General features: G+C 43.8%; 2 protein-coding genes across 8 annotated transcripts in view; one reads left to right on the top strand and one right to left on the bottom strand.

Moving 5' to 3' along the window:
• The window catches only part of mark4b (MAP/microtubule affinity-regulating kinase 4b), a 43,888-nt gene extending 37,980 nt beyond the window's left edge, over positions 1–5,908 (top strand). The window contains exons 17-19 of one of the 7 annotated variants that reach the window (XM_035623801.2): positions 1,131–1,175; positions 2,242–2,344; positions 3,024–5,908. In XM_035623801.2, the coding sequence (XP_035479694.1) occupies positions 1,131–1,175; positions 2,242–2,344; positions 3,024–3,357 (482 nt within the window). In that variant the 3' untranslated portion in view covers positions 3,358–5,908. Of the gene's footprint in view, positions 1–1,130; positions 1,176–2,241; positions 2,345–3,023 lie in introns of those variants that run through there. The other 6 variants (XM_035623802.2, XM_047335444.1, XM_035623805.2 and 3 more) reach the window with 6 other exon arrangements.
• A 266-nt stretch (positions 5,909–6,174) lies between these two features.
• Positions 6,175–11,052, bottom strand: ckmb (creatine kinase, muscle b). Its single transcript, XM_035623814.1, has 9 exons — positions 10,897–11,052; positions 9,325–9,437; positions 9,082–9,178; positions 8,665–8,819; positions 8,138–8,270; positions 7,853–8,024; positions 7,245–7,368; positions 6,837–7,026; positions 6,175–6,714 (listed from the first exon to the last, which is right to left on the bottom strand). The coding sequence occupies exons 2-9, from the start codon at positions 9,415–9,417 to the stop codon at positions 6,536–6,538; spliced, it is 1,143 nt and encodes a 380-aa protein (XP_035479707.1). The 5' UTR covers positions 9,418–9,437; positions 10,897–11,052; the 3' UTR covers positions 6,175–6,535.
• Between the last annotated feature and the right edge of the window lie 1,643 nt (positions 11,053–12,695).

Raw genomic sequence — 12,695 nt, 5'->3', positions numbered from 1 at the left:
GACAAATGCAAGCCCAAACCCTGTTGTTCTAACACCAACAGGAATTCCTCTCCAGATATTTTCTCGATAACGTTCATTCATAAAATGCTGATGCACATCTCCGTGATTATCTGTGGATTAGCAGGGATCTCTCCCTCTACTTTCAGCGGGGTGACGCACTCAAAAAAGCTGAGTCACGGTCTTAACACGTGTTTAGATCTGATTACAGCCACTGTGCTGCACCAGCACCTGAGTCAGAGCCAAGGCCATATTAGAGCAGGTTTCTTTTTTTTAGCGGAACTCTTTCAATGAAATCTCACTGCTAGCTTGTCCAGGCCACCCCCCAATTCCTGGAATAACCTCAGTTTGCCAGGTTGGTTGGATAAAGCCTTTGGTGAACGCACAGAAAATGGCAACAGTAGCCCCTGGTGGCCATAAGAGGGAAATGCAATAATTAACCCCAAACTTAATATCGTCTACAAAGCATGCAACAGCAGCCATGAGCTCACACGCTCCGTATTTGTTAAATTTGCGAATGCAAGGATCTTCCCTTTGATTTGCTAGGATTGCATCGGGGCATGCAATTTGATGCAAAAATCTGCCTCAGAGAATAATGAATTAGCTTCAGCTGTTGCTTTAGGTTTAGCATCAAGCACAGACAAAATCAATCTCTCTGAATGAGGCAGGTGTTCTGTTTGAACTCTGTTCTGATTTTATCAACGTTAGTGGGTCATGTCTGGCCACTACAGCCACACACACACACACACGCACACACACACACACACACACACACACACACACACACACACACACACACACTGTATTTGCTGTCTGTTGAGATCTGGCCGTCTGCTCTGGTTTCACTTCTTCCACATTTGTTTACACGTCCTTCGTGTTGGTGGTGACTATGACATGTTGCAGTTTCTCATCCATCCAGTGCTCCACTGTTAGTGAGTGTAGGTGTGATCCATCTGTGGTTTGAACATGAGTTGTCGTCATGCTCTGTGTTGTATTTGGTGTAGTTGTCGATGTGGATTGATGAGCTGTGCCGCTGATAGTTGCATCAAAACAGGGGAGGCTGACCGGTTGGTTAGTGTGAAGACACGATTGGCCAATTGATTCCTAACAGATACGTTTTTCTTCTTCTTGAGGGTCACAGACGAACCTGAGAGAATCAGCAGATCTCCGGTCACAAGGTGAGTAATGTTTGACATTCTTTCAACTTTGACCACCAAAGGATATTCTTAAAAAAAAAAAAAAAAAAGCGTAAGCAGCATTACATAATAAATCGTCAGGCAGTGTTAGTGCCCGCCAATAAGTGAGCACAGAAATGTGAAATTAGGTAGATAATAATATAGTGTCAGATTGTCCAGCAGAGAGCACTCAGATCATTTTACGAATGTGAATTGCCTCACCTTGTATTTATCTTGATCTCGGTTCTTATTCTATTTCTATGGTGTTTGTTTTTCTCTATCAATATTGGCCTAAAACATGTAGTCTCCAAAATGTATCTCATCAATATACAGTACTTCATGTACTTAAAAGAATGCTGAGGTTTACAATGATGATTGCTTTAGTTCATTCTTTGTCTGACTGAGGAAAACTCCATCGAAGCACTGCAATTGAACATATTAGTGTCAGTATTCTTTTATTCACAGGTATGATCCTTACCATGTCTTCATTGAGTCGCACATATCCATTATAGAGCCTGAAGCATACTCCTGACATGTGAGCGCTCAAAAAACACATAAAACAAAAAGCTTTAACATTGTATTGTTGATTACCTAATTATCTAAAACACATGCCCACTCCTCTGTCCTTTGAAATGAAGGACCAACGGCTGATCAACGGCAATTAATTTATAGTTGCTATAAATGGTCAGACTTAAACATCAATGCCCATCTGTGTGTGTGTGTGTGCGTGCGAGAATCTTATATTGTTGTAATTGTTCATGTCATTTAAATGAAGCAGCAGTTGACATTTTGATGCAAAAAATAATTGCTTTTCACTTTTTGCCTGAAACACAATCATATACAACAACAGAAGTTGAGCAGTAATTCTCAAAAAGCTTGATTGGACTGAAGTTTAAACAACAGAAACTAACCAGTACAAGCACATACATATCTTTTTTCAGTCAGTCAAAGTACTTTTGGAAGAATCAATGAAATCATACACCAAGCCTTGTGAACTGATTTAAACTGAGATCACATCAGTGGTATGGACCTTGTGTACTGTCATTTTATTTCCGCTGTATTGTTTCAGGATCATTAGTCTCAGCTCATCAGCGTGTTACTAAAGGTCTTGTGTACTTCCTCTCAGCGTCAGCTGCTCCAGCAATGTGTCAGTCTCAGATTAAAACCAACAGGTAAACCAGCAGCTCCAGGGTAACGGTAGCCAACAGAGTGTGGTGTGTACTGTAGATGCTTAGCATGGCTCATTCTGCTAGAGAAAATTATCATGTTGTTGTTAGGTGTGATTCTTGATAAATGACCAGTTTTAAAACAAATTTTATAACTAAAACAATCCATCAAAAAAATATTTGTGTTTTAATCATTCATCTGTTTAGTATGAATGTAATATAAACTATCAATACCACCTTGAAATCCCAAATCACTCACATGAACGATAAATTTGAGGTGATTTGCATATCGCTTTGGTGTTGTACATCCACTGTGTTATATTAAAAAAATAGATGTTGATAGACTAGTGAATACACTATTATCTATCTGTGGACGTCGGTCCAATTCTGTATGATTCATTCATTTTCTCCTTCTCCCCCTTCCCTAACCATTCACTCCTCAAACATCCATCTCAATCAAAATCCACACATTAACTCCTTCACCCTTAAATCTATTTGTCCATGCGTCTACATTTATATCTTCTCTCCTGACCCCCCTCACTCCCTTTTTACTGTCCCAACCTTATCCCTCTCCCCGGTGTGAACATCCCACATGCACCTCACTTCGTTCCTTCTGCTTTAAACCTTCATACATTTCCTGCTCAACCCCTCATTTTCCTTCTCATCGCCCTTCCCCCTTTTCCAGTCGCCATCTATCTGGGCATCAGAAAGCGGCCGAGCCCCGGACCCCCCGATGCGGCTGGGATGTGAGGGTGCGGAGCCCCCGCGACCCGGCCGAGGTGGTGCTCGCACTGCGGGAGGCGGCGCAGGGCTGCGGCTGCCAGGTCCACCTGGCCGGGCCTTTCCTCTTGTCCTGCACCCACGGAGCAGCCGGCGCCCGGGTGGCCTTCGAGGCCGAGGTCTGCCAGCTGCCCAGCGGGCTGGGCCAGAGCAGCGGTGTGCGGTTCAAGCGCCTGTGGGGGGCACCATTAGCCTTCAGAGACATCGCCACCAAAGTGTCCAAGGAGCTGGAGCTCTGAGGGCGACAGGAGGTGGGGCCTGGTGGACTGGACAGGTTGATGTGTGAGGAGGAGGAGGAACAATGAGGCAGACAGCATTGCCTCCTCCTCTTTTTCCCTGGGCTCCACCTCATCTGATGCGGCTTGCGATGCCTCGCCTCCGCCAAAGACCCTCTTCCTCCTGATATCCCACCAATCACAGCCAGACTAATGGATGCACAGACATGGAATAGACCGCCATCTGCAAACCTATGATGACCCTCGACCTTGGAGCTGTCAGTGACCTACGACCCTTAAAACCCGTCGCCACTCTCCATATTATGTGAGCCCATGGAGTCAAACGTTTTTGCTTTCACAATGTCATATTTGCTGATGAGAATGATGGAGACTGATAATCTGTTGACGTTGTTTTTCCTGTTGTACCACGTGTCGTCATTCCTTTTAAAGAGCTGCTATTTGAAGAAATGTTTTAATTTTTGTGTATTAAATTGATTTTCTTCCTTTGATGCTTTTTAAATGGGCAGAAGTTTGACATCTGATTTCATCCTCTGAAGCACATACTGTATTGAGGGAGTGAAGGCGCAGTCTGATCTCCGGCCTCTAGAGGGAGACATGCAGAAACGCCTAGACCTGCGACAGACAGAATGAAGCACCGTCTCTGCCCATTGACGAAGCCCATTTTACTGCTCGGTTGGGATTTTGATGTGTGTTTGCAGCATTTCTGGTCAAGTGTCATCCTCTATGCCAGTCACCCACAGTCGCTGACAGACGAGCAAAGCAGAACATCCGCTGATATTTTTACTCCCGAGGACCGGATCATTTGAGCTCAAGTTTGCTCCGTACAACAACTCAACTTGGCTCTATGATCTGTTCCTCTTTCAAGTTTTCAACAAGCAGAAATGACTAAATATTTTGTTGGTTCAAAGTGCAACATAGAGTTTATTTTTACCAACTGTTAACAAAAACAGATGTCCACCTGGAGTCATGATTCTAGTTTTTATTTTATTTCACATTTTTATTTTTGTCTCAGCTCTGTTTGTTTTGCAGGAGTTTCAAATCTGGATGTCGCATCAAAAAAAAAGAGAGCTAATAACAGCTATTATTCATCCCTCTACCTACAAGACCAATACAGATATAATTCAAAACCTGATCCAACATGAAGATAACGACTTGACTTGTTGGTTACTTTGGTCCAGATGTACTGTAATCTCTCTCTCTCACTCTCTCTCACACACACACACACACACACATTTACTGTAGCTCATGCTTGTTTGGGATAAATGGAGGCTTTCACTGACATAAAAAAATTATTTCTCGTAGCACTTTGGCATATCTATTCTGTACCACACGTCAGGATGCCGTCGCTCTCCTCAGGTGTTTTGCAATTCAGACTTGAAAAAGCCTTTTAGCTGGGATCACATTGTACTGCTCCGGCTGTGTTTTTAATTCATCAGCATTTTTTCTTTTATCAAATTGTTCAAACTCACATTTACAGCCACTGAAATGGATAATTGACACGCTGGCTGCCAATATTGTCTTTACTCACATGCACGTACGTTTGGCTTCTTGGCATCATATAGTACACTCTCAGCACTCCGCTGCAGTGATGTTTCCAGCTAGAGGTGCCGGTTGACTCCACTGATGCCACAAAGTCATATCAAGGAAACTCCAATTATTTTCAAACAAATTTCAAAAGAATACATTTCAAAATGGTGATCTGTCTCCACAAGGTTTTGTCATATTAAACTGTTTTCTAATCTAGCCCCCCCTCCCTGTCAACCAATCAGGCTGCAGCACTGATGAGAGGTGAATGACTGTTGACCAATCACATGCCATTATTGCTGTAAGAGGTGTATGACTGTTAACGGATCAGACTCCTGCCTCATCATTTAAAACATGCGCTGCTGTGAGTTGCTGGTGTGTGTCGAGAATGTGACCTTGAATGACCTTTTTGGGAAATTTGACTCTTACGTTTAGTTTTTTTTTTCCAAGAGTTTTTTTTTACAATTTGCTGCTCGTCCCCAAACAAATCGACCAAAAGATTCAGCAGAAACATAGACTGCACCAGGTGCCGCATCGATCACACGTCGCTGCGTCGACCCTGGCGACTCCAAAAAGGTTGTTGTACTTATATTGTTACTCTTTAAAAAAAAAAACAAGCATTTTCAAAGTATGCAGCATCTTACAAAAAATTTAAGTATAAAGTCAGATGTCGCAGCACATTTGTGATCTTTGCGGCTGTATGGTCTGTGTGTTCCTCTGTTTTAAAGGGAGAGTTCAGCTGCCGCCACATCCACCACTGTTTGAAAATGTAAAGCTGTGATTTAGGGCTAGTTTTTGCAATTTTCTTTTTGTGTGTGCGTGTGTGTAAAAACTGGGCCTCACTCTCCGAAACCCGATGTCTAGACACAGTTAGGGCCATGCTTTGTATAGTGTGTTTGAAGCTGTCGCTGTTCTCAACAAAAAACGTAACTTATGGGCTGAAATTACGGAAATGATCGACCTGCAATCCTGCATGTCTCCTAGGAAATAATGTGTGACACAAAAATAAAGACTTTCAACTTCTTTCATACTTCTTTTACTGTGGTTATTCCCCCCCCCCCCCCCTCGGATATGGATTAAATGGATTTTGCATGGCATCTTAGCAGTTTTTTTGTGTACGTGTGTGTGTACAGTGAAAATTAGTTGATGTTCAAGCTTTTTTTTACACTTTTGCTCGAATTAAAATTTACTGTATCCATTTATATGAGCCAAACTGCAAATATGAGCACCGATCAGTTATGAGAATTGGAAAAATATCCATGTGTGTTTCCCACAAAGAAAAGTAGAGAGAGAAGGTTTGATTGTTACATGGGGCATAGTTTAATTATCCATTTTACAACCAAAAAAAAAACTTCTTTTGGTGTGTATACATAGCCACGACCACCTGACTATGCATGGATTGATCCCAGGATGTTACAGAGTAGATGGGGCGAGAGGTGATGAGGGAAATGATGAGTAACAGGTTTGACAGAGGTCAGTAAGAAAGGAGCGGAGAGAAAGAGTGGAGTGTCTCTTTGACAGGAAGACGTAAGCAGGAAGTAGCCAGTTGGCTGAAAACCAGTAAGATCATTTTACAACAAGGCTACCTGTTCATTTTTTGTAATATATAAAAAAAACAAACACAGACAGTCATTCAGTCATCGGTTGTCTGTCCACTTTACTTCTGGGCGGGGATCATGCCATCGATGGACTCTCCCTTCTCCAGCTTCTTCTCCATCTCCACCATCAGCTTGACGCCATCAACCACCATCTGCACCTGGTCCACCTCGGAGGAGCCCAGACGGTCGGCGTTGGAGATGTCGAACACACCGCCCACAGAGGCTGTGTCCACACCACCTGCAAAGTAAAACCCAAGGTAAGTTAAAAAAAAAACAACTCTGAAGGCTTCTCTGAAATTACTAATTTTCCCCTAGTTTTGGACGCCTGATCCGCGACTTTGTTTAATTCAGTTTCCGCACCTGTGCCGCGCTTCTGCAGACGCAGCCTGGTCAGGATCTCCTCAAACTTAGGGTGTGTGCTGAGCTTGGCCAGCTTGACGTGCACGCCACCGCGCAGGCCGGTTCCCAGGTTGGAGGGGCAGGTCAGGATGTAGCCCAGATGCTCGCTCCACATGAAGCCGTGGTTGTGCTTCTTGAAGATCTCCTCAATCTGTCCAGCGAAGAAGAAGAAGAAGAAGAAGAACGATTATAGTAAAAACATATCTGGATGGATGCCACTAAATACTGACTAGACCCATTCGAGAAACCAGAGAAAGTTATTTTTCTCATTGAATGTGAACTGGCTTGAACTCTTGTACCCATGTCCCTAGTTGAATTGTGCGTATGTATGTGCATAACTTTTTACGCATGGATGTGTTTGTGCGTCACCTTCTGCAGGCCGACGCAGAAGCGTCTGAAGACCTCCTTCATGTTGCCTCCCTTCTGCATGGAGATGACACGCAGGTGATCCTCCTCGTTGACCCAGACCAGGAAGGTCTTGTTGTCGTTGTGCCTGCAGAAAAATCTCAAATATCAGTCATTTGATACTACAAGGCTGCACGAACATCATTTGCAATTGTGCCAAAGCATTAACTGTGAAAATGTGAATCATGTGACCCACTGAGCTGCACAGTGGTGGGTTTACAGGCTGTCAACCCCCACTAAGGGCAGAGTGAAGGGGCAGTGAGCTGTGGTGTGATCATGACACACTCCAGCAGATGTTTGAAAACAGGAATAATCAGGATTTTTATATTTGGTCTGCGGGGGGGAAAAGACAGATGGTGCAAGTTTTTAGGAGGCCAGATGGGAGATTTTAACTCAGAGAGTGGTCATTTTTGTTTTGTTCCTATGATTGTGTGTGTAGTTGTGTTTATATAGGCCCACAAAAATCTGATTTTATAGTTAACAATATCATCTTTTTTAATTTCAAAATAAGGAAAAACCCAAACAAATTCCTATTTGTAATCATATTCTCTCTGTGCGTATGTGTTTCTCACCAGATGCCTCTGCCGTCGGGCCAGTCACGGGCCATGCCGGCGCAGGTCAGCAGGGGGGACACGGGCTTGTCGAACAGGAAGTGATCATTGATCAGCTGGTCCTGCTCAGCGTCGGTCATACCCTCCAGGGGGTAGTACTTTCCCTTGAACTCGCCATCCAGGCTGGCCAAGGCTGAGGGGAAAGGAAGGGAAGAGGGTGGACAGAGTAGATGAGTCAGTGTTTCTGATTGTTTACATGTCACGTATTTCCACAGATGTTTGTCCTGTCATCAGTTTGATATTCACCCTCAATGGACAGCTTCTCAATGGTTCTGCGCTCTCCACGGCTGTTGTGGGGGGGCAGGGTGAATCCCTTGATGCTGCGGCCGGTACGAACGCGGCTGGACAGCACATAGTTGGGGTCCAGGTCGTCACCACCCTGAGAGAAGACACATTATTATTATTTTGTGTGACGAAACTGTTGTTATTAACGTCCTGTGAACAAACTCGCTCGCTTCACGCCAAGGGTTCATCTTCAACCGTCAGACTAAGTAACATTGTCTATGATTGTAAAGGTAATTAAAAAGAAAAACACTTTGAGATAGTAAAAAACATTTGAAGTCGTGAATAGAAATCATAGATCTAAGTTATAATTATGAGTTAAAATACTCCAGACTAGAGCTTGTTGCATCAGATGTGACCATAACCATAACCAGCAATTCATTTAACGTGTTCATTTGGTTGGTAAACTTGCCAACGGGGTAATTCCCCCCCCCCCCTCTTTAGACTCTGCTGATCCATGACAAGACTATCACGCATGTCTTCTCCCTCACCTTCAGGTTCTCGAAGTTCAGGTCGGTCTTGTGCTTGTCGGTGGGCTTGTATCCGCCGTGACGGTCGGAGATGATGGGGTCCAGCAGTTCCTTGAAGACCTCATAGGACTCCTCATCACCAGCGACGCAACCAACGGTCATGATGAAGGGGTGACCTGGGGAACAAGAGAGGGAGCATGAGGAAAGTGGTTACATTGTTAGCCTGACTGCCTTGTTTATTTGTTCAACAGAAAACGTATAACGGGACAACAGGAAACTTGCCAGACCTCTATAATGAAGGTACAAATCGATTCTGGCCTAGATAATAATCCACGCTTATAATGATGTAGTGTTTGCTACAGTTAATTTACATCTCCTGAATCCTCAGCTTTGCCGATGCCAGTTTAGTCTCTACGCCGATGACTCGCTCCTCCTTACCAGGGTTGTCGACACCAGTCTGGATGACGTCATCCACGGTGAAACCACTGGGGGTGGACTTGCCCCTCAGCTTGCCGTAGATGTCCTTGGTCAGCACCTGCAGCAGATGGCACGTGGCGCAAGGTCAGGGATTTTGCAGTCACGCGACCTTCAAGGTTGTGCCGTATGATGGCAGAGTGTCTTAGCTCTCACAAACAAAACAAAAAAGTCCACGAATAGACGGCATCTGAGTGGGGTTTGTACCTTAGCCATGTGGTTGTTGTGCAGGGACAGATCGGGGAACTCCTCGTCCACGGAGAACTTCATTTTGTAGTCGTTGTGGCAATTCTTCGCCATGGCTGCGATTCTTACTCCGTCTGAGAGGAGACAACAAAGAGTCAAATGTTATATTTTTTTTTTTCCTGAATCTGCAATGCTCAGAGTCATTTGATGAGACCGCACTACAAGTAGTATGTGTTCAGTATTCAGTCACTTTTTATCCCCGGACCTAAAAAAGATGGATGTCATAGTTTTAGTACTGACAAAATAAATGAGTCAAATGTCAAAACAGTGATCTGATGAATACCGTAAATTTTGTCTGGCGTTTCGCCAAGTTTCTCAAGGGCCTTGTCTATGAGTCTTCTGGTGAAGAAGAGACACTTTCTCATTCTTTCTTTCTTACTTTTCTTTCTTTCTTCTGTCAGCTGTGCTGTCTACGTGCTTGTTCTCCCAGCTGTCCCTGTCTCTGACTGTCTCACCGTCTGCCCCCTCTGCTGCAGGGCCCCCCCGCCCTCCGCCACCCCCTTCCTGGTGTAGATTATAAATAGTGTGGCTGTGCCCCCGACTCTGCAGGCAGAGAACGCTTTTCTCTCTGCTCTCGCTGTAGCTCCGACCGAGCCACTGTGCAACAGGACGGGTAGCAGGGTTAGCTTCGTACGAGAAGCAATCAACTTCGGCAATGTAGATTTGTTTTTTTTATATTCCATTACTGTACAATCCTTTACGTTCTAAGTGAACAGAGTTCACAAAATGACATGTCTTATATTCTCACTCCAACACTCTCATCTTCTGTTACAAACACTTTGGGACTTCATCGTCCTGAACCTGAACTACTTTAGGACAAATGTCTAAGTGCAAAGCAGCTGCAGAATCAGCCCGAAGAGACGAGTGGGGTCAGGAATAGATTTACAACTACCAGCCATCAGTCTCAATCTCTCTCTCTCTGTCAGGCAGAGGTCAACACTCAGTTGCGTCAGTTGCTTGAGGAGCAGTTGACCGTTGACACATGGTACACTGAAAGGTCAACACTTGCGTGGCTCACAGGTGGCCCAACAAGTTCCATGACTAAATCAAGCGCTCCTAAACTATTCCAAGTCGCTTCTACAAAACCTGGCCTGCTCAGCAACAGCTGATAGTCCCATCTGTTTCCCCTGCCTTGATCTTAGCTGGGGATTTTTCAGTGGACTAGTGCTAACCCACATCCAAGGAAGCAAGTGTCAAGTATCTCAAAAGAAAGAGAATTAAAAGAGAATTCAAAGCAAAAGTTTCAGGATATAGAGTGCACAGATAGAAGAATGGTCAAAACAGATTTGAGTAGTTTCCATATCAGGAAAAAAAATATGCAAAGCTTCAGAGGACTCCGAGACAAAAATGCAACAAAGGAATCTGTGTGACAGATACTTGGTTAAAAATGCTCCTCCCTCTTAGAGCGATTTTCTTATCAGGAGATTTTGTCAGGGAGAATTTGTTGTCCATACTTATATGAAAAATACACCACAATCGTCCCCACTGATCTATCAAATAGGTTGACTAAGCATTGTTTCACTTTTTTTTTACCTGCTTAGGAGAAAAGAAAGAGGTAACAGATCCTGGGATCAGATCCTGTCCACCAAATGTAAGGGGTTGCCCAACTCTGCCAGGTGACGGACTTAAGCATTTATACCCCGACCCCTGCTCCCATTGGCTTACTGCGCCCGGGGTACCCTCGTTTGATTGGTCATAGGGCGTCTTCTGTCCCCGGGTGAGTTTCTAAAAGGCAAAAAACGTAACACCACAGAACACTCGAGACGAGAGACGAGGTAACAGCTGCAGCTGCCCAGTCCAACCTTTCACCTTCTGCCTGCTCGGAGCTGCTCGACCGGGTGTTTGCAGCGAAGACACACATGCAACCTCATACATTCATTTATTAGATGCATTATTAGATGGACAGTCATAATTGTACTGTGCTGAAATAGATTGACGTGTAGGCGCCTGTCGAAGTGATTTGTAGTGTGGAATCAGAATGTTATGTTACAGATGGATTGTTTAGATATGAACCAGGTGTCCAGAATGTTCAGTATTGACATGAAATGCAAATTTAAAAGATCATCAAAGGTTTCTCATTCCTGTAACATTTTTGTTATAGACCTTTTTTGTCTTATGAAAAGAGCAATACATGTACAGTGCTGAATCTCTCCATGTTTCACCAGTGTCCCCGGTGAGTCGATGATGCAGAGTATCCACTTTGTCTTAGATTGCATTATAATAATATTGCAGATTACAGATTGAATGTAATGAAGCTGCGGCCCTCTCTAAATGGACGTGTCTAGCATGTGGGAGTTTGAGATGTGTGTCGGTGCTCCCTTTATCAAATGTCACACAGAGACACACAGCGACAGGCTTTTCAAACTGTTGAGTTCCAGTGTCTTTTTTATTTGAGTGAGTATTTGTTAACTCTTTCAGCAGTCACCCGAGTGTGTGTGCATCTTGTGCTGACCTCAGACATTCACCGTGATGTTATTTGGGATATTATCACTTTATATCCAATGTAAATGCCATGAGTCAAGTCTGGGTTCACAGAGAACTGTGAGATCAGGATGTTCTTGTACTGTACGTGTGCCTGCCTTATTACCCCACACCGGTAATGTGATAGACTTCAGACAGATATCAAGTCACACTCACATCATGTGACTGTAGAAATTGTGGGGCTGCAGCTCAGGGACACAGTGTCGCAAATGGCCCTTTCGCTTGAGATCCAGGTCAGCCCGGAACACAAGAGAGAGCTGGAGGTCAGATGTTTTGTGGCCTACTGATTCCGTGCTTGGTAACAAGCTTGTTCTGTTTTTCGTTTCTTCACAGTTTATAACAAGAGAGAAGTAGGAAAAAAATCTTTGAAAAATGTATCCATTGTTCCCCTAAACCCAAGAGACAAACCCCCGTAATGTAGATAACAGACACGTTCATCAGCAAACAGTCAGAATTAAATAGATAAATGTTTTTTTTCATTTTAATCTTCAAGTCCAAGACCACTCTCACTCCAGTACCTCATGCATGTTTGCAATGTAGAGACTTTTCTTTAAATTTTTTTTTTTTTTTTTTTTGAATGAGGTTTGTAAAGACAGAACTTGGAGAGAAATGAATAACAACAAATGTATCTCACAACATGTAATAAACCTGCTAGAAGAATGGCACAACAGAGTTTTATTTTCCAAATAATCAATGTGCAGCAACTCAACAGAGATGGATAGTGCATGCTGACACATAGCACACACACACACACACACACACACACACACACACACACACACACTACAGGTTTGTGTGTGTGCCCATTCTTTTAGCTTGCTTTTAGGTCTGAAATTGTGCAGGGGATTATT

This window comes from Scophthalmus maximus, chromosome 11, assembly GCF_022379125.1.
Source record: "Scophthalmus maximus strain ysfricsl-2021 chromosome 11, ASM2237912v1, whole genome shotgun sequence".
Classification (NCBI taxonomy): domain Eukaryota; kingdom Metazoa; phylum Chordata; class Actinopteri; order Pleuronectiformes; family Scophthalmidae; genus Scophthalmus; species Scophthalmus maximus.
Note: the sequence above shows the minus strand (reverse complement) of the source record. Positions and strands in the feature narration are given on the sequence as shown.

Bases quoted from the DNA above. Each gene is read 5' to 3' on its own strand.
- ckmb (XM_035623814.1), bottom strand. From the start codon at position 9,417: ATGGCGAAGAATTGCCACAACGACTACAAAATGAAGTTCTCCGTGGAC. The intron at 9,179-9,324 runs GTACAAACCCCA...CATCTGCTGCAG, and splicing joins ACAACAACCACATGGCTAAG to GTGCTGACCAAGGACATCTA. The intron at 8,025-8,137 runs GTGAATATCAAA...CTTTCCCCTCAG, and splicing joins TGAGAAGCTGTCCATTGAGG to CCTTGGCCAGCCTGGATGGC.